This window comes from Oncorhynchus keta, unplaced genomic scaffold (assembly GCF_023373465.1).
Source record: "Oncorhynchus keta strain PuntledgeMale-10-30-2019 unplaced genomic scaffold, Oket_V2 Un_scaffold_630_pilon_pilon, whole genome shotgun sequence".
In the NCBI taxonomy this organism is placed as follows: Eukaryota; Metazoa; Chordata; class Actinopteri; order Salmoniformes; family Salmonidae; genus Oncorhynchus; species Oncorhynchus keta.
The window spans coordinates 291,778-317,153 of record NW_026290978.1 but is presented as its reverse complement, the minus strand read 5'-3'; the positions used below and the strand labels follow the sequence as shown (position 1 = coordinate 317,153).

The window sequence follows — 25,376 nt, the reverse complement described above, 5'->3', positions numbered from 1 at the left end:
TGACTGCTCACTATGAGGGCCACATGTCAGAGGAACGGTGGCCAGCCTGACTGCTCACTATGAGGGCCAGGCCACATATCAGAGGAATGGTGGCCAGCCTGACTGCTCACTATGAGTCACATCTCAGAGGAACGGTGGCCAGCCTGACTGCTCACTATGAGGGCCACATGTCAGAGGAACGGTGGCCAGCCTGACGGCTCACTATGAGGGCCACATGTCAGAGGAACGGTGGCCAGCCTGACTGCTCACTATGAGTCACATGTCAGAGGAACGGTGGCCAGCCTGACTGCTCACTATGAGGGTCACATGTCAGAGGAACGGTGGCCTGCCTGACTGCTCACTATGAGTCACATGTCAGAGGAACGGTGGCCTGCCTGACTGCTCACTATGAGGGTCACATGTCAGAGGAGCGGTGGCCAGCCTGACTGCTCACTATGAGGGTCACATGTCAGAGGAACGGTGGCCAGCCTGACTGCTCACTATGAGGGTCACATGTCAGAGTAACGGTGGCCAGCCTGACTGCTCACTATGAGGGCCAGGCCACATATCAGAGGAACGGTGGCCAGCCTGACGGCTCACTATGAGGGCCACATGTCAGAGGAACGGTGGCCAGCCTGACTGCTCACTATGAGGGCCAGGCCACATATCAGAGGAACGGTGGCCAGCCTGACTGCTCACTATGAGGGCCAGGCCACATATCAGAGGAACGTGGCCAGCCTGACTGCTCACTATGAGGGCCAGGCCACATATCAGAGGAACGGTGGCCAGCCTGACTGCTCACTATGAGGGCCAGGCCACATATCAGAGGAACGGTGGCCAGCCTGACTGCTCACTATGAGGGTGTCAGAGGAACAGCCTGACTGCTCACTATGAGGGCCAGGCCACATATCAGAGGAATGGTGGCCAGCCTGACTGCTCACTATGAGGGCCACATGTCAGAGGAACGGTGGCCAGCCTGACTGCTCACTATGAGGGCCACATGTCAGAGGAACGGTGGCCAGCCTGACTGCTCACTATGAGGGCCAGGCCACATATCAGAGGAATGGTGGCCAGCCTGACTGCTCACTATGAGTCACATATCAGAGGAACGGTGGCCAGCCTGACTGCTCACTATGAGGGTCACATGTCAGAGGAGCGGTGGCCAGCCTGACTGCTCACTATGAGGGTCACATGTCAGAGGAAGCCTGACGGCTCACTATGGGGTCACATGTCAGAGGAACTGGCCAGCCTGACTCACTATGAGGGCCACATGTCAGAGGAACGGTGGCCAGCCTGACGGCTCACTATGAGGGTCACATGTCAGAGGAGTGGTGGCCAGCCTGACTGCTCACTATGAGGGTCACATGTCAGAGGAACGGGCCAGCCTGACTGCTCACTATGAGGGTCACATGTCAGAGGAGTGGTGGCCAGCCTGACTGCTCACTATGAGGGCCACATGTCAGAGGAGCGGTGGCCAGCCTGACTGCTCACTATGAGGGCCACATGTCAGAGGAGTGGTGGCCAGCCTGACGGCTCACTATGATAAATCACCTTTTATCCACCCTTTTCATTCTCTCTCTCTTCCCTTTTTCAAGTTCGCTTCCCTTGTCTTTTTGTCTCCACTTTCACCCCCCCTTTCTCCCCCCTACAGCCTCTTCATTAGGGGAACAAAAGTGGGTCGGTGGTCATGGAAGGCTGTCCCATTGTTTGGGCTTTAGTATGATTAGATTATCTTTAGGGCCACTGAATGGGGTTAATCAGTGGGAAGAAATCCTGACAGCGTGCAGTGTGTGTGTGTTGTCTGAATTAGACCATATGAACTACTGTAGTCCAAAGAGAAACTCTTAACACCTGCTACAAGATCAGACACACAGAGAAGAAAAACAAAATCCCTGGACACATTTGTGTCACTGCCTCCCTTTTTTAATGTCCCTTTAGTTTCCCTTTTACTACACATGTGTGTCTCCCCACTCTGTGAGTACAGCTGCTCTGCTGTGTGTATGTTTGGGATCAGTGTGTGTGTTGATGTGTCTGAGCCATGTTTGTGTCTGGGCGTGTGTTTTCTTTGTCTTTCTCCATCTGTAATCATGGTGATACAAAGTCCTACCCGCCCCTGTCAGAGATGTTCTGTTTCAAGCTTGATTGAGCTGTGGAAGGGAGACAGTTGTTTGGCACGCAGCGTCACCGTTTGGGCTGCCCAGTACACTATTAGATTTCATGGAGCCCGTCTTCTAACAGTCACGCATAGCACAGCTCAGTCAGTCAGTCAATTTAGTTCAGTCTTTCTGTCAGTCAATTTAGTTCAGTTCAGTTAGTCCGTATGTCTTTCAATGCGTACATAGATGTAGGATCTTAATTGGGGCGGCAGGGAAGCCTAGTGGTTAGAGCATTGGACTAGTAACCGAAAGGTTGCAAGTTCGAATCCCCGAGCTGACAAGGTACAAACCTGTCGTTAACCCCCTGTTCCTAGGCCGTCATTGAAAATAAGGATTTGTTCTTAACTGACTTGCCTAGTAAAATAAAGGTAAAAATTTAAAAATTGAATCACTTTTGTTGCTGAGAATTTTCAGGAAATGCAGATGAGTTTCGTGATTTCCATAAATTAAAGATGCTCGATGCAGAAATTGTTCCGCCATTTCCTGGTGTCTAAAATTCTCATAGAACGTCCAAGTTCAGTTTGTGACAAAACGAGCAAGTATAGTATACAGGCCTCAAACTCAACTCTGGAAGTCAGTTCCATTGCATGTTTTAATTGTTTCCCTCTAATCAGGGACTGGTTTTAGACCTGGGACACCAGTAGTGTGGAGTTAATGACCAGATAGAATAGAAAACCAGCAGGCTCCAACTCTCCTAGGGTGAGTTGAATACCCCTGGTGAAGACAGGAACAGTTACTTATTGCAGCTTTAACTGAAAACCCACACTAACACACGGTTATATTAACAGTATTGCACTTTTCATGTAGCCTACTTTTTTTCCAGCTAATAGCCTAACCACCAATCAAGCAACGTCATGGACTAAACGTTCACAGGGATTATTTTAGCTGTGACTATAGATCAAATGAAGATCCTACATCTATGTGTGAAAGATGGTGAGCGAGTGAGTAAACATGAGTTTGTGTTTGCTCAAGCATAAAGCATTGTGGCGGTCAGTCACTCCCAGCTTTTGAATTCTTAACCAGTTGAAATGTCATTTTGAAGATGTTCAACGTTTTCTCAGCACTCTGCTCTGTCTTTCTTTCTCTCTTCCTCTCGTTCTCTTTAAATGCTTTCTGTCTCCAGGAGATTACACGGAAGGTAAAACTGGAGCGCTGAGCTCCCCATCTCTCGCTCTTTCTCTCTCTCTCTCTCTCGCTCGCTCTCTCTCTCGCTCGCTCGCTCGCTCGCTCTTTCTCTCTCTCGCTCTCTCTTTCTCTCTCTCGCTCTCTCTTTCTCTCTCTCTCTCTCGCTCTTTCTCTCTCTCTCTCTCTCTCGCTCTCTCTCTCTCTCTCTCTCTCTCTCTCTCTCTCTCTCTCTCTCTCTCTCTCTCTCTCTCTCTCTCGCTCTCTCTCGCTCTCTCTCGCTCTCTCTCGCTCTCTCTCGCTCTCTCTCGCTCTCTCGCTCTCTCTCGCTCTCTCTCTCTCTCTCTCTTTCTCTCTCTCTCTCGCTCTCTCTCTCTCTCTCTCTCTCGCCTCTCGCTCTCTCTCTCTCTCGCTCTCGCACCCCTCTCTCTCTCTCGCACCCCATCTCTCTCTCTCTCGCACCCCATCTCTCTCTCTCTCTCGCGCTCTCTCTCTCTCTCGCACCCCATCTCTCTCTCTCGCACCCCATCTCTCGCTCTTGCACCCCATCTCTCTCTCTCGCACCCCATCTCTCTCTCTCGCACCCCCTCTCTCTCTCTCGCACCCCATCTCTCTCTCTCGCACCCCATCTCTCTCTCTCGCACCCCATCTCTCTCTCTCGCACCCCATCTCTCTCTCTCGCACCCCATCTCTCTCTCTCGCACCCCCTCTCTCTCTCTCTCGCACCCCATCTCTCTCTCTCTCGCACCCCATCTCTCTCTCTCTCGCACCCCATCTCTCTCGCACCCCATCTCTCTCTCTCGCACCCCATCTCTCTCTCTCTCTCGCACCCCATCTCTCTCTCTCTCGCACCCCATCTCTCTCTCTCTCGCACCCCATCTCTCTCTCTCTCGCACCCCATCTCTCTCTCTCTCTCTCTACCCCATCTCTCTCTCTCGCACCCCATCTCTCTCTCTCTCGCACCCCATCTCTCTCTCTCGCACCCCATCTCTCTCTCTCTCGCACCCCATCTCTCTCTCTCTCTCTCTCTCCCGCACCCCATCTCTCTCTCTCACCCCATCTCTCTCTCTCTCGCACCCCATCTCTCTCTCTCGCACCCCATCTCTCTCTCTCTCTCACCCCATCTCTCTCTCTCCCCATCACCTCCATCTCTCTCTCTCACCCCATCTCTCTCTCTCTCTCTCTCTCTCTCTCGCACCCCATCTCTCTCTCTCTCGCACCCCATCTCTTTCTCGCACCCCATCTCTCTCTCTTATATTTATATATATATATTAGTCCTCTGGCAGTTTAGTGTATAGGGCCTTGTGTAGGCTCTGCAGTTGATTTCCTCAGAGCTGACAGTCTTGTATCATAGGGGAGATCAGCTGGAGTCAGATGGGTGTTTATTGAAGGTCACTGTAGAAAAGAGCAGTACTGGTATCACAGGGTCATAAATAAAGAGAGCAGGCCTTCCATTGTCCTGGTCTGATGCTATCTCCCCTGTCAGACTGCAGTGTGGCTACATACACGCACACATTTCTGCAGATACACACACACATTTCTGCAGATGCACACACACACATACCGATGTCCTTGAAAGTAGCAGAAGGCAATGAGTGAGAGGGCTGTCTCTTGGCATCCCCCATCACTTCCCAATAACCCATGCCCCAATACCCCACGTCCACATCCACTCATGGCTCTGGTAATGGAAAGTGTGTTGTCCATTTTTTGTGTTCTCTATCCCCTGTAACTGCTGTTGACTGAGTTATCCCGAGTGTGTCCTGTGTCTCTTCTGTGTCCATGGTTGACTGAATGCTCTAGTAATGTGTCCTCTCTTCTCTCTCCTCCTCTCCTTTCTCTCCTCCTCCTCTTCTCTCTCCTCTCCCCTCTCTCTCCTTTCCCCTCTCTCCTTTCTCTCCTCCTCCTCTTCTCTCTCCTCTCCTTTCTCTCCTCCTCTCTCCTCTGATCTCTCTTCTCTCCCCTCTCTCTCCTTTCTCTCCTCCTCTCTCCTCTGATCTCTCTTCTCTCCCCTCTCCTCTCTCTTTTGTGTGTGTAGGCCAAGCAGCTGGAGCTCAGAGACCAGGAACTGAAGAAACAGGATGCCTTCTACAGGGAACAGGTTGCCAGGCTGGAGGACAGGGTAAGGGAACACTATCAACCAGCATACTACTTAGTACACTACACAGCATCCAGTAGTGCTCTATACAGCCTACTACACAGCACATTATCCAGTAGTGCTCTATACAGCCCACTACACAGCACATTATCCAGTAGTGCTCTATACAGCCCACTACGCAGCACATTATCCAGTAGGGCTCTATACAGCCCACTACACAGCACATTATCCAGTAGTGCTCTATACAGCCCACTACGCAGCACATTATCCAGTAGTGCTCTATACAGCCCACTACGCAGCACATTATCCAGTAGTGCTCTATACAGCCCACTACGCAGCACATTATCCAGTAGTGCTCTATACAGCCCACTACACAGCACATTATCCAGTAGTGCTCTATACAGCCCACTACGCAGCACATTATCCAGTAGTGCTCTATACAGCCCACTACGCAGCACATTATCCAGTAGTGCTCTATACAGCCCACTACGCAGCACATTATCCAGTAGTGCTCTATACAGCCCACTACGCAGCACATTATCCAGTAGTGCTCTATACAGCCCACTACGCAGCACATTATCCAGTAGTGCTCTATACAGCCCACTACAGCCCAGTAGTGCTCTATACAGCCCACTACGCAGCACATTATCCAGTAGGGCTCTATACAGCCCACTACGCAGCAAATTATCCAGTAGTGCTCTATACAGTCTACTACGCAGCACATTATCCAGTAGTGCTCTATACAGCCCACTACGCAGCACATTATCCAGTAGGGCTCTATACAGCCCACTACGCAGCACATTATCCAGTAGTGCTCTATACAGCCCACTACGCAGCACATTATCCAGTAGGGCTCTATACAGCCCACTACGCAGCACATTATCCAGTAGTGCTCTATACAGCCCACTACGCAGCACATTATCCAGTAGTGCTCTATACAGCCCACTACGCAGCAAATTATCCAGTAGGGCTCTATACAGCCCACTACACAGCACATTATCCAGTAGGGCTCTATACAGCCCACTACACAGCACATTATCCAGTAGTGCTCTATACAGCCCACTACGCAGCACATTGTCCAGTAGGGCTCTATACAGCCCACTACGCAGCACATTATCCAGTAGGGCTCTATACAGCCCACTACGCAGCACATTATCCAGTAGTGCTCTATACAGCCCACTACGCAGCACATTATCCAGTAGTGCTCTATACAGCCCACTACGCAGCACATTATCCAGTAGGGCTCTATACAGCCCACTACGCAGCACATTATCCAGTAGGGCTCTATACAGCCCACTACGCAGCACATTATCCAGTAGTGCTCTATACAGCCCACTACACAGCACATTATCCAGTAGTGCTCTATACAGCCCACTACACAGCACATTATCCAGTAGTGCTCTATACAGCCCACTACGCAGCACATTATCCAGTAGTGCTCTATACAGCCCACTACACAGCACATTATCCAGTAGTGCTCTATACAGCCCACTACACAGCACATTATCCAGTAGTGCTCTATACAGCCCACTACGCAGCACATTATCCGGTAGGGCTCTATACAGCCCACTACGCAGCACATTATCCAGTAGGGCTCTATACAGCCCACTACGCAGCACATTATCCAGTAGGGCTCTATACAGCCCACTACGCAGCACATTATATCTCATCAGCATACATCCTACTTAAAACAGCTTGTTTCACTCCACTCAGCCTTACACTGTAACACACAGACTCCATACGGAGTCTGCATCACACCATCTCTGCTGCCTGAGGGAACTTTTGATAGAAAAACAGTTTTCTCTGCAGCTCTGCGTCCTCGCTCCCTCCCTCCTCGCTCCCTCCCTCCTCGCTTCCTCGCTCCCTCCCTCCTCGCTTCCTCGCTCCCTCCCTCCTCGCTTCCTCGCTCCCTCCCTCCTCGCTTCCTCGCTCCCTCCCTCCTCGCTTCCTCGCTCCCTCCCTCCTCACTTCCTCGCTCCCTCCCTCCTCGCTTCCTCGCTCCCTCCCTCCTCGCTCCCCCCTCCCTCCTCGCTCCCTCCCTCCTCGCTTCCGCTCGCTCGCTCCCCCTCCCTCGCTCCCTCCCCCTCTCTCTCTCCCTCCCTCCCTCCTCGCTCGCTCCCTCACACCCTCGATTCCTCCCTCGCTCCCTCCCCCCTCGCTCCCCTCGCTCCCTCCCCCTTCTCGCTCTACACCATAAGCCCCTATGGTGTTATCAGACTAAAGATGAGGGGAAACATCTTAACACTTTCTCTCCCTTTCTCTCTGCCACTGCTGTCAAACTGGCCTTGGTATCCATCCTCCAAGTGGAAACCTCACGCTGCTGCCAGTGTGATCTCTTGCACTCTTTTTTTCCCCTCCTGCTAAAGATGAGAGGTCAAATCACACACACACAGAGAGAGAGAGACACACCGTACACACAGTGTGAGATCTGGCCCGTACAGACAGACCATGCTGCTGTTCTCAGTCAGATATGTCCCCTAGGGAGGGTACGAGGGGTCAAATACCTTGTTTAGTCCACTTAAACTGACACCCCCAAGCTGTTTCCCAATGTGTTGTCCCCTCTAGATAGGGAGGAGAGGTTTAATACTTACATTTTAGGGGACAAACTTATACAAAGCAATCTGACAATTATTCTTCACACTTTTCCCAGTTGGGTTAGTGTCTTTGAGGGGAATAGGGGTCCAACCGGTTTGTCTCCTTCTGTACAATGTCATAGTGGAATAAGTAAGATATGCACTCTAATGAATAAGAAAGCCCACCCATGCATGCACACACACACACAATCTGCATCGTAGTGGTGGGAACCGGGGTCAAACACTTTGTCTGCTAAAAGATTTGCCTCCCTACCGACAAGCTCACTCAACTCCATAAGACATCTCTTCAAGCTGGGAAAGAATAGAGCAACAATTTGGATGTACCATCACCTTCACAGCAGCCAAAGACGACCCTAAAGGAGTTGGTGGTCAAACTATTTGTTTACCAAATGCTAGAGCCAGGTGTTGTTCCTGGTTGCATCACGTACATATGACAAATCCTGGTCCGATGGACAGTTGGGACAGTTGACAGTTACTTGGAGTATGGTAGTGTCTCTGTGAAGAAGTGAAGTGGAGAGGTCTTATTTAATGACGCTTGACAAGTCTGGTCATCAATAAATCATTAAAAAAGAATAGCAGATCAATATCAACACTTTTCACCTGCAAACTCTCTCTCCCTTGGAAACACTGTAGCAACAGAATAATACACCACTCGTTAGAAATACTATAGCAACAACATAATAAACCACTAGTTAGAAATACTATAGTAACAACATAATAAACCACTAGTTAGAAATACTATAGTAACAGAATAATACACCACTAGTTAGAAATACTATAGTAACAACATAATAAACCACTAGTTAGAAATACTATAGTATCAACATAATAAACCACTAGTTAGAAATACTATAGTAACAACATAATAAACCACTAGTTAGAAATACTATAGTAACAGAATAATAAACCACTAGTTAGAAATACTATAGTAACAACATAATAAACCACTAGTTAGAAATACTATAGTAACAACATAATAAACCACTAGTTAGAAATACTATAGTAACAACATAATAAACCACTAGTTAGAAATACTATAGTAACAACATAATAAACCACTAGTTAGAAATACTATAGTAACAGAATAATAAACCACTAGTTAGAAATACTATAGTAAAAACATAATAAACCTGTAGTTAGATATACTATAGGCCCATGTCCATGTGATGATACTCGTAGGAATAAGAGAAAACAGAATTAAACTTAGGGGGGAAGACATTTTCTCACAGTGACTACAGAAGAATTGGTTTTAGCTTTATTTTAAGGCCACTGTGGACTTTCCTTATCTGGTACAATGTTTGAAAACATTGTAATAATGTTGGTTAGATTGGTTGTTAGATTACTACAAGACTAGTACACAGTAAAGGCTGCAATGCTGATGGCACGAAGACATGAGCAGAGATGAGTTGATGAAAGTCAGGATAAATCCAGCTGACTGGAGAACAGTTGGTGCCATGCTGCTGTGTGTGGATCCAGTGGGAGCTGTCATCATAGAACTGATCTGAGTCTAGTGCTACTACTAACGTAAGCTCTTATTGACCCGACAGGTGGTCATGCATCAGCTATATGGTCCCAGCTCAATATCCCCACGCTGTGACAACAAATCACCTTCACACATCATGAGGAGAGGGAGACAGAGAGAGGGATGAGGGGGAGAGAGGGGAAAAGAGAGGTAGGGAGAGGGTGGATATAGGGTTGAGCGAGAGGGAGGGAGGGATAAAGGGAGTTAAAGGGGGGGGGCTGGAGGGAGAGAAGAGGGGACAGGGGGCTGGAGGGAGAAGAGGGGACAGGGGACTGGAGGGAGAAGAGGGGGGAGGGAAGACTGGAGGGAGAAGAGGGGGCTGGAGGGAGAAGAGGGGACAGGGGGCTGGAGGGGAAGAGGGGACTGGGGGCTGGAGGGAGAAGAGGGGGGGGCTGGAGGGAGAAGAGGGGACAGGACAGAAGGGGGAGGGAGAAGAGGGGGCTGGAGGGGGGGGGGCTGGAGGAGAAGAGGGGACAGGGGGCTGGAGGGAGAAGAGGGGACTGGGGGAGGAGGGGGACAGGGGACTGGAGGGAGAAGAGGGGACAGGGGGCTGGCGGGAGAAGAGGGGACAGGGGGCTGGCGGGAGAAGAGGGGACAGGGGACTGGAGGGAGAAGAGGGGGCTGGAGGGAGAAGAGGGGACAGGGGACTGGAGGGAGAAGAGGGGACTGGAGGGAGAAGAGGGGACTGGAGGGAGAAGAGGGGACAGGGGACAGGAGGGAGAAGAGGGGACAGGGGACTGGAGGGAGAAGAGGGGACAGGGGACTGGAGGGAGAAGAGGGGACAGGGGGCTGGAGGGAGAAGAGGGGACAGGGGACTGGAGGGAGAAGAGGGGACAGGGGACTGGAGGGAGAAGAGGGGACAGGGGACTGGATGTGCTGAACACCAGTGAGTTTCAGTCCTATACATTTATAGAACGGTATAAATATGATCAATGCCACCGGCCCCAAATGCTTGCTTCCATTTCACAGACCTGTCACATACAGAGCCTTCAGAAAGTATTCTCACTCCTTGACTTATTATGTTGTGTGGTTTGAAATTGGGATAAAATTGTCATTTTCTTTTCAACATTTTACAAAAAATACTCTGCAATGTCGAAGTGGAAGAATAATTCTAACATTTGTAAAACATTTATGAAAAATGAAACACCATCTTCATTAGATAAGTACTCAACCCACTGAGTCAATGCATGTTAGCATCACCTTTGGCAGTGATTACAGCTGTGAGTCTTGCTGGGTATGTCAAAGAGCTTTGCACACCTTGATTGTACAATATTTACACATGTATTCTTTAAAACATTCTTGAAGCTCTGTCAAGTTAGTTGTTGATTTGAGTCATTTTAGCAGACAGTCTGTCCCTGAGAGACTTACAGTAGTGAGTGCAGACATTTCCTTCCTTTTTCATACTGGTCCCCCGTGGGAATCAAACCCACAGCTGGCCTTGTCAGTGCCATGCTCTACCAGCTGAGCCATGTTCATGTCTTGCCATAGATTTTCAAGCTGGTTTAAGCTACAACTGTAACTAGGCCACTCAGGAACATTCAATGTCGTCTTGGTAAGTAACTCCAGTGTATATTCGGCCTTGTGTTTTAGGTTATTGTCCTGCTGAAAGGTGAATTTGTCTCCCAGTGTCTGGTGGAAAACTCCCTAGTTCTTGCCGATGACGAGCATACCCATAATATGAAGCAGTCACCACCATGCTTGAAAATATGAAGAGTGGTGCTCAGTGATGTGTTGGATTTGCCTCAAACGTAACACTTTGTATTCAGCACATATAAAGTTAATTTCTTTAGTTTTACTTTAGTGCCTTATTGCAAACAGGGTGCATGTTTTGGAGTATTTCTATTCTGTACAGGCTGCCTTCTTTTCACTCTCATTTAGGTATTGTGGAGTAAATACACTGTTGTTGACCCATCCTCAGTTTTCTCCTATCACAGTCGTTTAACTGTTTTAAAGCCACCATTAGCTTTCCTGGTGAAATCCCTGAGCGGTATTCCTTCCTTTCCTGAAGGGTGTACTGATACACCATCCAAAGTGTAATTAATAACCTCACCGTGCTCAAAGGGATATTCAATGTCTGATTATTATTCTTTCTTTTTAACCCATCTACCAATAGGTGCCTTTATTTGTGAGGCATTGGAAAACCTCCTGTTGTTTGTGGTTGAATCTGTGTTTGAAATTCACTGCTCAACTGAGGTACAAAAACAACAAACGAGAAGTCATTCAAACTATTATGTTCAACACTGTTTTTGCAACGCGCACGGCTGCCTGAATACGGTTCCATGCAACTTATTATGTGACTTGTTAGGCAGCAAATGTTTACTCCTGAACTTATTTAGGTTTGCCAAAACAAAGGCGTTGAATATTTATTGACTCAAGACATTACACCTTTTACAAATAACATTTATAATAAAATAAATAAAATGCATGTTTCTACTTTGATATTATGGGGTACTGTGAGGGGGAAAAAATCTCAATTGAATCTTTTTTAAATTCGGGCTGTAACACAACAGAATGTTGTCAAGTCAAACACAAGTCAAGGTGTGTGAATACTTCCTGAAGGCACTCCACAAGCAGCATACATGCTTGTTTTGGGTCATTTATTGGATAGCTTCATTGGGTGGTCTTTTATTTCAAAGTCATTGAAATGGTGGCACACTAGACTAGAACTGTCAGGAAAACAAAGGTGAGTGTATTATGTGTTTGTGTGTGTGTCGTTATGAGAGTTTGTGTTATTCTGTGTGTGACTTGTGGATCAATGGCGGGCGTATTGCATGTTGTCTTGCTGTGAATCGCTCAGGGAAACGGCTGGAGTTGCTGTTGGTTAGAATCTTCTTAACAGCCTCTCTATTCTTCCTTTCCCATCTCTGTCTTGGTCTCCTACCTCTTTCATCTCCCTCTCTCCTGCTGTCTCTGTCACTCGCTCATATTCTTCTGTCATAACCTTTAGTCCCCTCTCTCTCTCTCTCTCTCTCTCTCTCTCTCGCTCTCTCTTCTCCTCACAACATCTCTCTCTCTCTCCCTCTCTCTCTCTCTCCCGTACACACACACACCCTCCGAACCAAACGCACACAGAGAGAATAAAAGTCTGATATATATTACATGTCTCTTTCAATTCAACACAGCCATTCATCAGAGGGTTCCTAGTGACAGGCCATCACCAGGGCCTGGACAGCTCAGCGCACCATGGCTGTGCTCATTGGCCACAGCGGCCAAATTGACTCTGAAAACAATATATATATAGATTACATTTTCACTCAATATCTGCTGTAAAACAATCTCATATTTAACAATCTGCACTCTGTTTTTTTTCCTCTTTGTCTTTCCCTGTTTTTCAGTTCCCCGTGTTGAGAATGAGCCTCTTATTCCTTTTTCTTTGTCTCTCTCTTGCTCATCTCACGTTTTTCTTCTTCATTTTCATCTCTTTTGCTCGCTCTAGTCCATGTCTATTGATGGAATTGGATTTTCCTCTCTCCCCGCGTTGGGGGGACAATCACCGTTACAATTGCCACCTCACAGTCCTTGAAGTAAAGTAAAACTCCTGTATGAAAGAGATACAGAGATGGAGTGTTTAGTCTCAGTAATAGCTCCTATTCACCGCCTGATCAATACTTTGTCTACCTGGGAGCAGAAGCATCAGCAGTTGTGGCATGACAATGTGTCTTTTACCTTTCAACGACGCCTTCTGTGAGTCTGACTCAGGCAGTGGAAAGACTAGACCAAATGATTGAAAGGACTTCTAAAATGTATGTGTAACGAACGACAACAGAGCAACTAGATGTGTTACCTGCTGGAATCGGTGGTGTGGTCTTAAACGTTGGCTGGTCTGGTCCGTTGGCTGGTCTGGTCCGTTGGCTGGTCTGGCTGGTCTGGTCCGTTGGCTGGTCTGGTCCAGATGGTCTGGTCCGTTGGCTGGTCTGGTCCAGGGCGGTCTCCGATCACTTAACGTTCCTGGTCTGGTCAAGTCAACAAGATCACACAGTAGGCCAGGACGTTCCCTTAACCGGTCAGGTCAACAAGATCACACAGTAGGCCAGCTCCAGCTGATGGGGTGTTGGCAGCCATATGTCACAGTGAGAGAAGTGACATTATTGGGGGACTGCAGTAGAAGTGCAGTGAGGACATTATCAGTCAGGTCCTTCAGTCACGGTGTGTAGCAGCGGGAGCCAGGTGTGTGTGTGTGTGTGTGTGTGTGTGTGTGTGTGTGTGTGTGTGTGTTTCTCTCGCTCTCCTTTCTCTCTCATTTAATTACCGTTGCATTATCAGCAGATAGGACGACGCAGCAGGAGCTGTCCCCAATCTCTCTCTTTCTCTCTCTCTCTCTCACACACACACACACACACACACACACAGTACACACACACACACTTAACCCTCAAGTCAACAGAGATACAAGTATTGTAGTCTAACACATGCATGCCTACACACACATGCAAAGGGCCTAACCTGGCATAGAAAAGTTCTGCATTCAGATCAACCTGGGAGCCAACTTCCATACACATGTCCCTGATGTGTCCCTTTTGATGTGAAATGGCTAACAGTGTAACAACCGGTCAAATGTCAGCCAATCAAATGTGCTTATACAGAAACCCTGTCAAAATCCCAAGCAGCAAGCAAAGCAGATGTAGAAGCACGTGGCTAAGAAAAGTTATAGGCCAGGACGCGTACCTGACCGCGTCGTTACAGCGGGCTGACGCGTTAAGAGGTCAAGTCAACAAGATCACAGAGGCCAGGACGTTAAGCGGCTGAACAAGATCACGTTACAGCTGACGGCGTTACAGAGGCTGATGGCGTTACAGAGGCTGACGGCGTTACGGCTGACGGCGTTACAGAGGGGGGACTGTTACAGAGGCGGAGGCGTTACAGAGGCAGGTCCTTACAGAGGCTGGTGGCGTTACAGAGGCTGACGGCGTTACAGGTGGCTGACGTGTTACAGAGGCTGGGACGGCGTTACAGAGGCTTAATTACGGCGTTACAGAGGCTGACGGCGTTACAGCAGATAGGACGGCGTTACAGAGGCTGACGCTTACAGAGGCTGACGGCGTTACAGAGGCTGTTAGAGGCTGACGGCGTTACAGAGGCTGACGGCGTTACAGACTGACGCGTTACAGAGGCTGTGAGGCTGATTGTAGTCGCGTTACAGAGGCTGCGTTACAGACTGGCGTTACAGAGGCTGACGGCGTTACAGAGGCTGACGGCGTTACAGCTGCTGATCGGGCGTTACAGAGGCTTCCGTTACAGAGGCTGATGTTACAGAGGCTGACGATGCGTTACAGAGGCTGACAGTGTTACAGAGGCTGACCAATCAAATGTGCTTTACAGAGGCTGACGGCGTTACAGAAAACGGCGTTACAGAAGCAACGCTGAGGCTGGCGCGTTACAGAGGCTGACGGCGTTACAGAGGCTGACGGCGTTACAGAGGCTGACGACGTTACAGAGGCTAGCGGCGTGAGGCGACGGCGTTACAGCGGCTGACGCGTTACAGCGCGGCTGACGGCGTTACAGCGGCTGACGGCGTTACAGCGGCTGACGGTGACGCTCTGAGTCCTTAATTCACCGTAGCAGAGCTAGCCGTCTATCATGTCTCCGCGGTGCCTCCCGCCGTCCCTAGGATGTTAGAGGGATGGACTCACCAGGCCGCCGTCCTCCTGTTTCCCCATGTCAGTCCCCATGTTGGCCAGTCTCAGGGATTTATATGGTGGCGCTCCCTCGAGTCATTCCTTTAGTAACAAGCCGCTGGGCCGTCCAACGCAGCGGGGTCTTCCCCTCGCCTCCCTGCCAGGGAACAGATAGCCATTAACCAAGCGCTTTTGTTTTGCTCATTAAAAATGTTGGAGAAGGCTTTTTAATTGGACACGCCAGTTCTGTCCTTACTCTTATCACCCGAGTGCATTAGCCATAATATCCTTTGTCTCTGTATCACCAGACAAGGTAAAGTCTCCCAGGCATTAAATAGCCAAAGGATAAATCAAATCAAATCAAATTTATTTATATAGCCCTTTGACAGCTTCATTTGTCTCTGACACCCCTCAGAAAGGCCAAAACCTAGGAAGAAACCTTATTTACCACCAGACAAGGTAAAGCATGACCAAGATGTTCCCAGGCATGTAAACTAGAAATCAAAAGGATGAGGGTGCTCTGTGAACAGTCCAGGAAGTCTGTTTTGCAGACCAAAAAGGACCGATTTATAGCTTAGAAACCACGAGAAGCAGGCTATTCTAAAATAGACTGCTTATTTCTGTTTAGTGTGACACCAATCAAGCCCAATTGGCCCTGAATCATAATAGAAGTATTTTTCTCCCAAAATAGTAGATTTTGGGGTTGGTGAAGTGTTGCACCCAAATCAACCCGAGGGTGGTCAGGTCCTATCGTTCCTACTGATTGAGGGGCTCTGCTGCACTCTAAATCAGTTAGGAGGACAGCAGGAAATCACAATTTGAGCCCCACTCGTTAATCACACACAACAGCCTCACAAATTACACTGTCTGCTACTCTGTCTCCCACTCTGTCTCCCTGCACAGGCTGTAGGCGTGTAGGTGCTTTTTTTCTGTATGCGTGTGTGTGTGTGTGTGTGTGTGTGTGTGTGTGTGTGTGTGTGTGTGTGTGTGTGTGCACCCGCTGGCCCTGCAATCACTGGCCGTTTGTGCTTCCTGATGGATTAGGGTTCTGATTAGTGGCAGCGCTGTGATTTATTTAGTTATTATTATTATTATTATTATTAGTCACTTAGTATTCAACACAGAGACCAACACCACATTCTAGCAACCGCTGTTACGCACACACAGACAAACACACGGGTTAAATCCTAGTCTTAATGTCAGTGACATTGAGGAAACTGCCACTGATGGTTCCCTGACTGGATAGTCTGCGCAAACGTTGGTTAAATCTCAAACACACTGGTTAAGTTCTAGTCATGCCATTCACATTGAACTCTTAGCCGGTCTGACACAACTCAGTTGGTTACTTTAATTGTAAGATTTGCTAGTAAATGGAGAGATGGTTGGACGGGGCGTCGGTAAAGGGAGAGGTGGTTGGACGGGGCGTCGGTAAAGGGAGAGGTGGTTGGCCGGGGCGTCAGTAAATGGAGAGATGGTTGGGCGTCGGTAAAGGGAGAGGTGGTTGGACGGGGCGTCAGTAAAGGGAGAGGTGGTTGGACGGGGCGTCGGTAAAGGGAGAGGTGGTTGGACGGGGCGTCGGTAAAGGGAGAGGTGGTTGGCCGGGGCGTCGGTAAAGGGAGAGGTGGTTGGCCGGGGCGTCGGTAAAGGGAGAGGTGGTTGGCCGGGGCGTCGGTAAAGGGAGAGGTGGTTGGCCGGGGCGTCAGTAAAGGGAGAGGTGGTTGGCCGGGGCGTCAGTAAAGGGAGAGGTGGTTGGCCGGGGCGTCAGTAAAGGGAGAGGTGGTTGGCCGGGGCGTCAGTAAAGGGAGAGGTGGTTGGCCGGGGCGTCAGTAAAGGGAGAGGTGGTTGGACGGGGCGTCAGTAAAGGAGAGGTGGTTGGACGGGGCGTCAGTAAATGGAGAGATGGTTGGACGGGGCGTCAGTAAATGGAGAGATGGTTGGACGGGGCGTCAGTAAATGGAGAGATGGTTGGACGGGGCGTCAGTAAAGGGAGAGGTGGTTGGACGGGGCAGTGGTTAGTGTTGGGCCAGTAACCAGCAGGTAGCCTAGTGGTTAGAGGCAGGTTGCCTAGTGGTTAGAGGCAGGTTGCCTAGTGGTTGGAGGCAGGTTGCCTAGTGGTTGGAGGCAGGTTGCCTAGTGGTTGGAGGCAGGTTGCCTAGTGGTTGGAGGCAGGTTGCCTAGTGGTTGGAGGCAGGTTGCCTAGTGGTTGGAGGCAGGTTTCCTAGTGGTTGGAGGCAGGTTTCCTAGTGGTTGGAGGCAGGTTGCCTAGTGGTTGGAGGCAGGTTTCTAGTGGTTGGAGGCAGGTTTCCTAGTGGTTGGAGGCAGGTTTCCTAGTGGTTGGAGGCAGGTTTCCTAGTGGTTGGAGGCAGGTTTCCTAGTGGTTGGAGGCAGGTTTCCTAGTGGTTGGAGGCAGGTTGCCTAGTGGTTGGAGGCAGGTTGCCTAGTGGTTGGAGGCAGGTTGCCTAGTGGTTGGAGGCAGGTTGCCTAGTGGTTGGAGGTAGGTTGCCTAGTGGTTGGAGGCAGGTTGCCTAGTAGTTGGTGTTGGGGCAGTAACCAGCAGGTAGCCTAGTGGTTAGAGTGCTGGGGCAGTAACCAGCAGGTAGCCTAGTGGTTAGAGTGTTGGGGCAGTAACCAGCAGGTAGCCTAGTGGTTAGAGTGTTGGGCCAGTAACCAGCAGGTAGCCTAGTGGTTAGAGTGTTGGGGCAGTAACCAGCAGGTAGCCTAGTGGTTAGAGTGTTGGGGCAGTAACCAGCAGGTAGCCTAGTGGTTAGAGTGTTGGGCCAGTAACCAGCAGGTAGCCTAGTGGTTAGAGTGTTGGGGCAGTAACCAGCAGGTAGCCTAGTGGTTAGAGTGTTGGGCCAGTAACTGAAAGGTTGCAAGAATCCCCAGCTGACAAGGTCATCCGGGTTGGAGCGAGCGGTCGCATCGCACTTCGCTCCGCAGGTTGTATAACTTTTTCATTACATTTCATTATAGTACAACGGTTGATTTGTCTAATCTTAGCAATTTCTTCTTAGCTAGCTACATAGCCGTCCTTGTATCAGAGATAATTGCATAATTATCGTATTTCGTCGCCCTAACGTGGCCTTCACTGCTATTCGCCCAGCAGCTAGCATACGCTAGCAAACGCCCACAGATTAGCATCACTGTAGTGCTATTCACTCAACTGAACGACTTGATTAGTTTAGTGTTAGCTAGCTACATAGCTGTCTTTGTTTCCAAGATAATTGTGTAGTTAGAGTGTGTAGTCTTGGAGTGATTATCTTAATTTACCGAGGTTCGCTAGCCAGCTATTTGTTGTCCTTAACGTAGGAGACTCTGCTAGCTAGCCAACAGCTAACAGCTAACAGCTAGCCAACGTCTACTGAATAGTATTCAACAACCCGGTCGCATTCACAGGTAGTATCACATTTTCATTTCATTTCATTACAGTACAACGGTTTGATTTGTTTGATCGTAGCTAGCTACATAGCTAGCTACATAGCCGTCCTTGTATCAAAGATAATTGTGTAGTCTAGAGCGATTTTCTAGGTTAGCTAGCCAGCTATTGTCGTTCTTTTAACGCAACGTAACGTAAACAACACTGCTAGCTAGCCAGCTAGCCCCGAATAGTAGCACTGTAGAAACTATTACACTCAACGGAACGACTTGATTAGTGTAGTGTCAACAACGCAGCTACTGCCAGCTAGCCTACTTCAGCAGTACTGTATCATTTTAATCATTCTAGTCACTAAGATTCTTGCTACGTAAAAACTTTCTGAACATTCGAGACGTGTAGTCCACTTGTCATTCCAATCTCCTTGCATTAGCGTAGCCTCTTCTGTAGCCTGTCAACTATGTGTCTGTCTATCCCTGTTCTCTCCTCTCTGCACAGACCATACAAACGCTCCCACACCGCGTGGCCGCGGCCACCTAATCTGGTGGTCCCAGCGCGTACGACCCACGTGGAGTTCCAGGTCTCCGGTAGCCTCTGGAACTGCCGATCTGCGGCCAACAAGGCAGAGTTCATCTCAGCCTATGCCTCCCTCCAGTCCCTCGACTTCTTGGCACTGACGGAAACATGGATCACCACAGATAACACTGCTACTCCTACTGCTCTCTCTCGTCCGCCCACGTGTTCTCACACACCCCGAGAGCTTCTGGTCAGCGGGGTGGTGGCACCGGATCCTCATCTCTCCCAAGTGGTCTTTCTCTCTTTCTCCCTTACCCATCTGTCTATCGCCTCCTTTGAATTCCATGCTGTCACAGTTACCAGCCCTTTCAAGCTTAACATCCTTATCATTTATCGCCCTCCAGGTTCCCTCGGAGAGTTCATCAATGAGCTTGATGCCTTGATAAGCTCCTTTCCTGAGGACGGCTCACCTCTCACAGTTCTGGGCGACTTTAACCTCCCCACGTCTACCTTTGACTCATTCCTCTCTACCTCCTTCTTTCCACTCCTCTCCTCTTTTGACCTCACCCTCTCACCTTCCCCCCTACTCACAAGGCAGGCAATACGCTTGACCTCATCTTTACTAGATGCTGTTCTTCCACTAACCTCATTGCAACTCCTCCAAGTCTCCGACCACTACCTTGTATCCTTTTCCCTCTCGCTCTCATCCAACACTTCCCACGCTGCCCCTACTCGGATGGTATCGCGCCGTCCCAACCTTCGCTCTCTCTCCCCCCGCTACTCTCTCCTCTTCCATCCTATCATCTCTTCCCTCTGCTCAAACCTTCTCCAATCTCCTGATTCTGCCTCCTCAACCCTCCTCTCCTCCCTTTCTGCATCCTTTGACTCTCTATGTCCCCTATCCTCCAGGCCGGCTCGGTCCTCCCCCCGCTCCGTGGCTAGACGACTCATTGCGAGCTCACAGAACAGGGCTCCGGGCAGCCGAGCGGAAATGGAGGAAAACTCGCCTCCCTGCGGACCTGGCATCCTTTCACTCCCTCCTTTCTACATTTTCCTCCTCTGTCTCTGCTGCTAAAGCCACTTTCTACCATTCTAAATTCCAAGCATCTGCCTCTAACCCTAGGAAGCTCTTTGCCACCTTCTCCTCCCTCCTGAATCCCCCCTCCTCCCTCTCTGCAGATGACTTCGTCAACCATTTTGAAAAGAAGGTCGACGACATCCGATCCTCGTTTGCTAAGTCTAACGACACCGCTGGTTCTGCTCACACTGCCCTACCCTATGCTCTGACCTCTTTCTCCCCTCTCTCTCCAGATGAAATCTCGCGTCTTGTGACGGCCGGCCGCCCAACAACCTGCCCGCTTGACCCTATCCCCTCCTCTCTTCTCCAGACCATTTCCGGAGACCTTCTCCCTTACCTCACCTCGCTCATCAACTCATCCCTGACCGCTGGCTACGTCCCTTCCGTCTTCAAGAGAGCGAGAGTTGCACCCTTCTGAAAAAACCTACACTCGATCCCTCTGACGTCAACAACTACAGACCAGTATCCCTTCTCTCTTTTCTCTCCAAAACTCTTGAGCGTGCCGTCCTTGGCCAGCTCTACCGCTATCTCTCTCAGAATGACCTTCTTGATCCAAATCAGTCAGGTTTCAAGACTAGTCATTCAACTGAGACTGCTCTTCTCTGTATCACGGAGGCGCTCCGCACTGCTAAAGCTAACTCTCTCTCCTCTGCTCTCATCCTTCTAGACCTATCGGCTGCCTTCGATACTGTGAACCATCAGATCCTCCTCTCCACCCTCTCCGAGTTGGGCATCTCCGGCGCGGCCCACGCTTGGTTGCGTCCTACCTGACAGGTCGCTCCTACCAGGTGGCGTGGCGAGAATCTGTCTCCTCACCACACGCTCTCACCACTGGTGTCCCCAGGGCTCTGCTCTAGGCCCTCTCTTATTCTCGCTATACACCAAGTCACTTGGCTCTGTCATAACCTCACATGGTCTCTCCTATCATTGCTATGCAGACGACACACAATTAATCTTCTCCTTTCCCCCTTCTGATGACCAGGTGGCGAATCGCATCTCTGCATGTCTGGCAGACATATCAGTGTGGATGACGGATCACCACCTCAAGCTGAACCTCAGCAAGACGGAGCTCCTCTTCCTCCCGGGGAAGGACTGCCCGTTCCATGATCTCGCCATCACGGTTGACAACTCCATTGTGTCCTCCTCCCAGAGCGCTAAGAACCTTGGCGTGATCCTGGACAACACCCTGTCGTTCTCAACTAACATCAAGGCGGTGTCCCGTTCCTGTAGGTTCATGCTCTACAACATCCGCAGAGTACGACCCTGCCTCACACAGGAAGCGGCGCAGGTCCTAATCCAGGCACTTGTCATCTCCCGTCTTGATTACTGCAACTCGCTGTTGGCTGGGCTCCCTGCCTGTGCCATTAAACCCCTACAACTCATCCAGAACGCCGCAGCCCGTCTGGTGTTCAACCTTCCCAAGTTCTCTCACGTCACCCCGCTCCTCCGCTCTCCACTGGCTTCCAGTTGAAGCTCGCATCCGCTACAAGACCATGGTGCTTGCCTACGGAGCTGTGAGGGGAATGGCACCTCAGTACCTCCAGGCTCTGATCAGGCCCTACACCCAAACAAGGGCACTGCGTTCATCCACCTCTGGCCTGCTCGCCTCCCTACCACTGAGGAAGTACAGTTCCCGCTCAGCCCAGTCAAAACTGTTCGCTGCTCTGGCCCCCAATGGTGGAACAAACTCCCTCACGACGCCAGGACAGCGGAGTCAATCACCACCTTCCGGAGACACCTGAAACCCCACCTCTTCAAGGAATACCTAGGATAGGGTAAGTAATCCTTCTCACCCCCTAAAAGATTTAGATGCACTATTGTAAAGTGGCTGTTCCACTGGATGTCTTAAGGTGTATGCACCAATTTGTAAGTCGCTCTGGATAAGAGCGTCTGCTAAATGACTTAAATGTAATGTAAATGTAAATGTATGTCAAATCTGTCGTTCTGCCCATGTACAAGGCAGTTAACCCCACTGTTCCTAAGCCGTCATTGTAATTAAGAGTTTGTTCTTAACTGACTTGCCTTATTAAATAAAAAAATATGTAAAAATATATATGGTAAGAAGTGATTATCAACCTTGTGGGAGGTGCTTCAGGAAGCATGGGGTGAAATCTCTTCAGATTACTTCAACAAATTGACAACTAGAATGCCAAAGGTATGCAAGGCTGTAATTGCTGCAAATGTAGGTTTCTTTGATGAAAGCAAAGTTTGAAGGACACAATTATTATTTCAATTAAAAATCATTATTTATATCCTTATCATCATCTTGACTATTTTTCCTATTCATTTTGCAACTCATTTCATGTATGTTTTCATGGAAAATAAGGACATTTCTAAGTGACCCCAAACTTTTGAACGGTAGTGTATATTAGAGAAAAATATTTGTTTTATGATAAGAATACATTTTCTTTCAATTATTTTACTTTAATTAAAGGATACGTTTTTGTGAATATTTTTAATAAAAGACCAAGAGGATAAAAAAAAAAATTCACAGCCGTTTTGCTCATATTTACCAAGTTTGCCAATATTAGTGGAGGGCACTTTACAAATCAAATCAAATGTGTTTGTTACATACACATGTAGTTCCGACAATGCAGTAATAACCAACAAGTAATCTAACCTAACAATTCCAAAACTACTACCTTATACACACAAGTGTAAAGGGATAAAGAATATGTACATAAAGATATATGAATGAGTGATGGTACAGAGCAGCATAGGCAAGATACAGTAGATGGTATCGAGTACAGTATATACATATGAGATGAGTAATGTAGGGTATGTAAACATTATTAAGTAGCATTGTTTAAAGTGGCTAATGATATATTTTACATAAATTCCCATTATTAAAGTGGCTGGAGTTGTCCTCACTACCCTCTGGAGAGCCTTACACATACAAATCAAATTTTATTTGTCACATACATATGGTTAGCCGATGTTAATGCGAGTGTAGCGAAATGCTTGTGCTTCTAGTTCCGACAATGCAGTAATATCCAACGAGTAATCTAACCTAACAAGTTCACAACAATTACCTTATACACACAAGTGTAAACAAAAATATTTACATAAAATATATGAATGAGTGATGGTATAGAACGGCATAGGCAAGATGCAGTGGATGGTATAGAGTACAGTATATACATATGAGATAAGTAATGTAGGGTATGTAAACAAGATGCAGTGGATGGTATAGAGTACAGTATATACATATGAGATGAGTAATGTAGGGTATGTAAACAAGATGCAGTGGATGGTATAGAGTACAGTATATACATATAGATGAGTAATGTAGGGTGTAAACAAGAAGTATTATACATAAGAATATATGAGATGAGTAATGTAGGGTATGTAAACAAGATGCAGTAGATGGTATAGAGTACAGTATATACATATGAGATGAGTAATGTAGGGTATGTAAACAAGATGCAGTAGATGGTATAGAGTACAGTATATACATATGAGATGAGCAATGTAGGGTATGTAAACCTATGAAATGGCATTGTTTAAAGTGGCTAGTGATACATTTATTACATACATTTTTCCATTTTTAAAGTGGCTGGAGTTGAGTCAGTGTGTTGGCAGCAGCCACTCAATGTTAGTGGTGGCTGTTTAACAGTCTGATGGCCTTGAGATAGAAGCTGTTTTTCAGTCTCTCGGTCCCTGCTTTGATGCACCTGTACTGACCTCGCCTTCTGGATGATGGCGGGGTGAACAGGCAGTGGCTCGGTGGTTGTTGTCCTTGATGATCTTTATGGCCTTCCTGTGACATCGGGTGGTGTAGGTGTCCTGGAGGCCAGGTAGTTTGCCCCCGGTGATGCGTTGTGAAGACCTCACTACCCTCTGGAGAGCCTTACGGTTATGGGCGGAGCAGTTGGCTCTCGATTGTGCATCTGTAAAAGTTTGTGTTTTTGCGCTGCTGCGCCTTCTTCACGGTGCTGTCTGTGTGGGTGGACCATTTCAGTTTGTCCATTATGTGTACGCCGAGGAACTTAACGTTCTACCCTCTACACTACTGTCCCGTCGATGTGGATAGGGGGTGCTCCTCTGCAGTACCAGTCAAAAGTTTGCACATACCTAATTCAAGGGTTTTCTTTGTGTTTACTATTGTAGAATAATAGTGAAAACATCAACTCTGAAATAACACATATTGGAAATTATGTAGTAACCAAAAAAATATATTTTAGATTCTTCAAAGTAGCCCACCTTTGCCTTGATGACAGCTTTACGCACTCATGGCGTTCTCTCCACCAGCTTCACCTGGAATGCTTTTCTCACAGTTTTGATGGACTTCCCACAAATGCTGAGCACTTGTTGGCTGCTTTTCCTTCACTCTGCGGTCCAACTCATCCCAAACCATCTCAATTGGGATGAGGTTGGGTGATCTGATGCAGCAGTCCATCACTCTCCATCTTGGGAAAATAGCCCTTACACAGCCTGGAGGTGTGTTGTGTCATTGTCCTGTTGAAAAATAAATGATTGTCCCACTAAGCGCAAACCAGATGTGATGGTGTATCGCTGCAGAATGCTGCAGCCATGCTGGTTAAGTGTGCCTTAAATTCTAAATAAATTACTGCCAGTGTCACCAGCAAAGCACCATCACACCATCTCCATGCTTCACGGTGGGAACCCCACATGCAGAGATCATCCATTCACCTACTCTGCGTCTCACAAAGACACGGCGGTTTCCACCAGTCTAATATCCATTGCTTGTGTTTCTTGGACCAAGCATGTCTCTTCTTATTGGTTTCCTTTTTATTAGTTTATTGGTTTAAGGACCAGCTGTCAGAGCAGCTTACAGATCACTGCACCTGTACATAGCCCATCTGTAAACAGCCCATCTATCTACCTACCTCATCCCCATACTGGTATTTATTTATTTTGCTCATTTGCACTCCAGTATCTCTACCTGCACATTCATCTTCTGCCGATCTACCATTCCAGTGTTTTTAATTGCTAAATTGTAATTTCTTCGCCACCATGGCCTATTTTATTTCCTTAACTTACCTCATTTGCACTCACTGTATATAGAATTTTTGTTTTATTTTTGTTCTACTGTATTATTGACTGTATGTTCTGTTTATTCCATGTGTAACTCTGCATTGTTGTATGTGTCGAATTGCTACGCTTTATCTTGGCCAGGTCGCAGTTGCAAATGAGAACTTCTTCTCAACTAGCCTACCTGGTTAAATAAAGGTGTTCTCAACTAGCCTACCTGGTTAAATAAAGGTGAAATAAAAATAAATAAAATAGTAATGGTTTATTTGCTGAAATTTGACCAAATAGGTTTCCTCTGAACAGGTGATGTTGAGATGTCTATTACTTGAAC

General features: G+C 48.2%; 1 protein-coding gene across 11 annotated transcripts in view; it reads left to right on the top strand.

The window, feature by feature from the left end:
- Window positions 1–25,376, top strand: part of chchd3a (coiled-coil-helix-coiled-coil-helix domain containing 3a) — a 297,090-nt gene that overhangs the window by 240,751 nt on the left and 30,963 nt on the right. For 6 of the 11 annotated variants that reach the window (XM_052517232.1, XM_052517237.1, XM_052517227.1 and 3 more), the window contains exon 6: window positions 5,293–5,376. The exons of the other annotated variants lie outside the window; for them this stretch is intronic. In XM_052517232.1, the coding sequence (XP_052373192.1) occupies window positions 5,293–5,376 (84 nt within the window). The remainder of the gene's footprint in view (window positions 1–5,292; window positions 5,377–25,376) is intronic. 11 annotated transcript variants of the gene reach the window in all.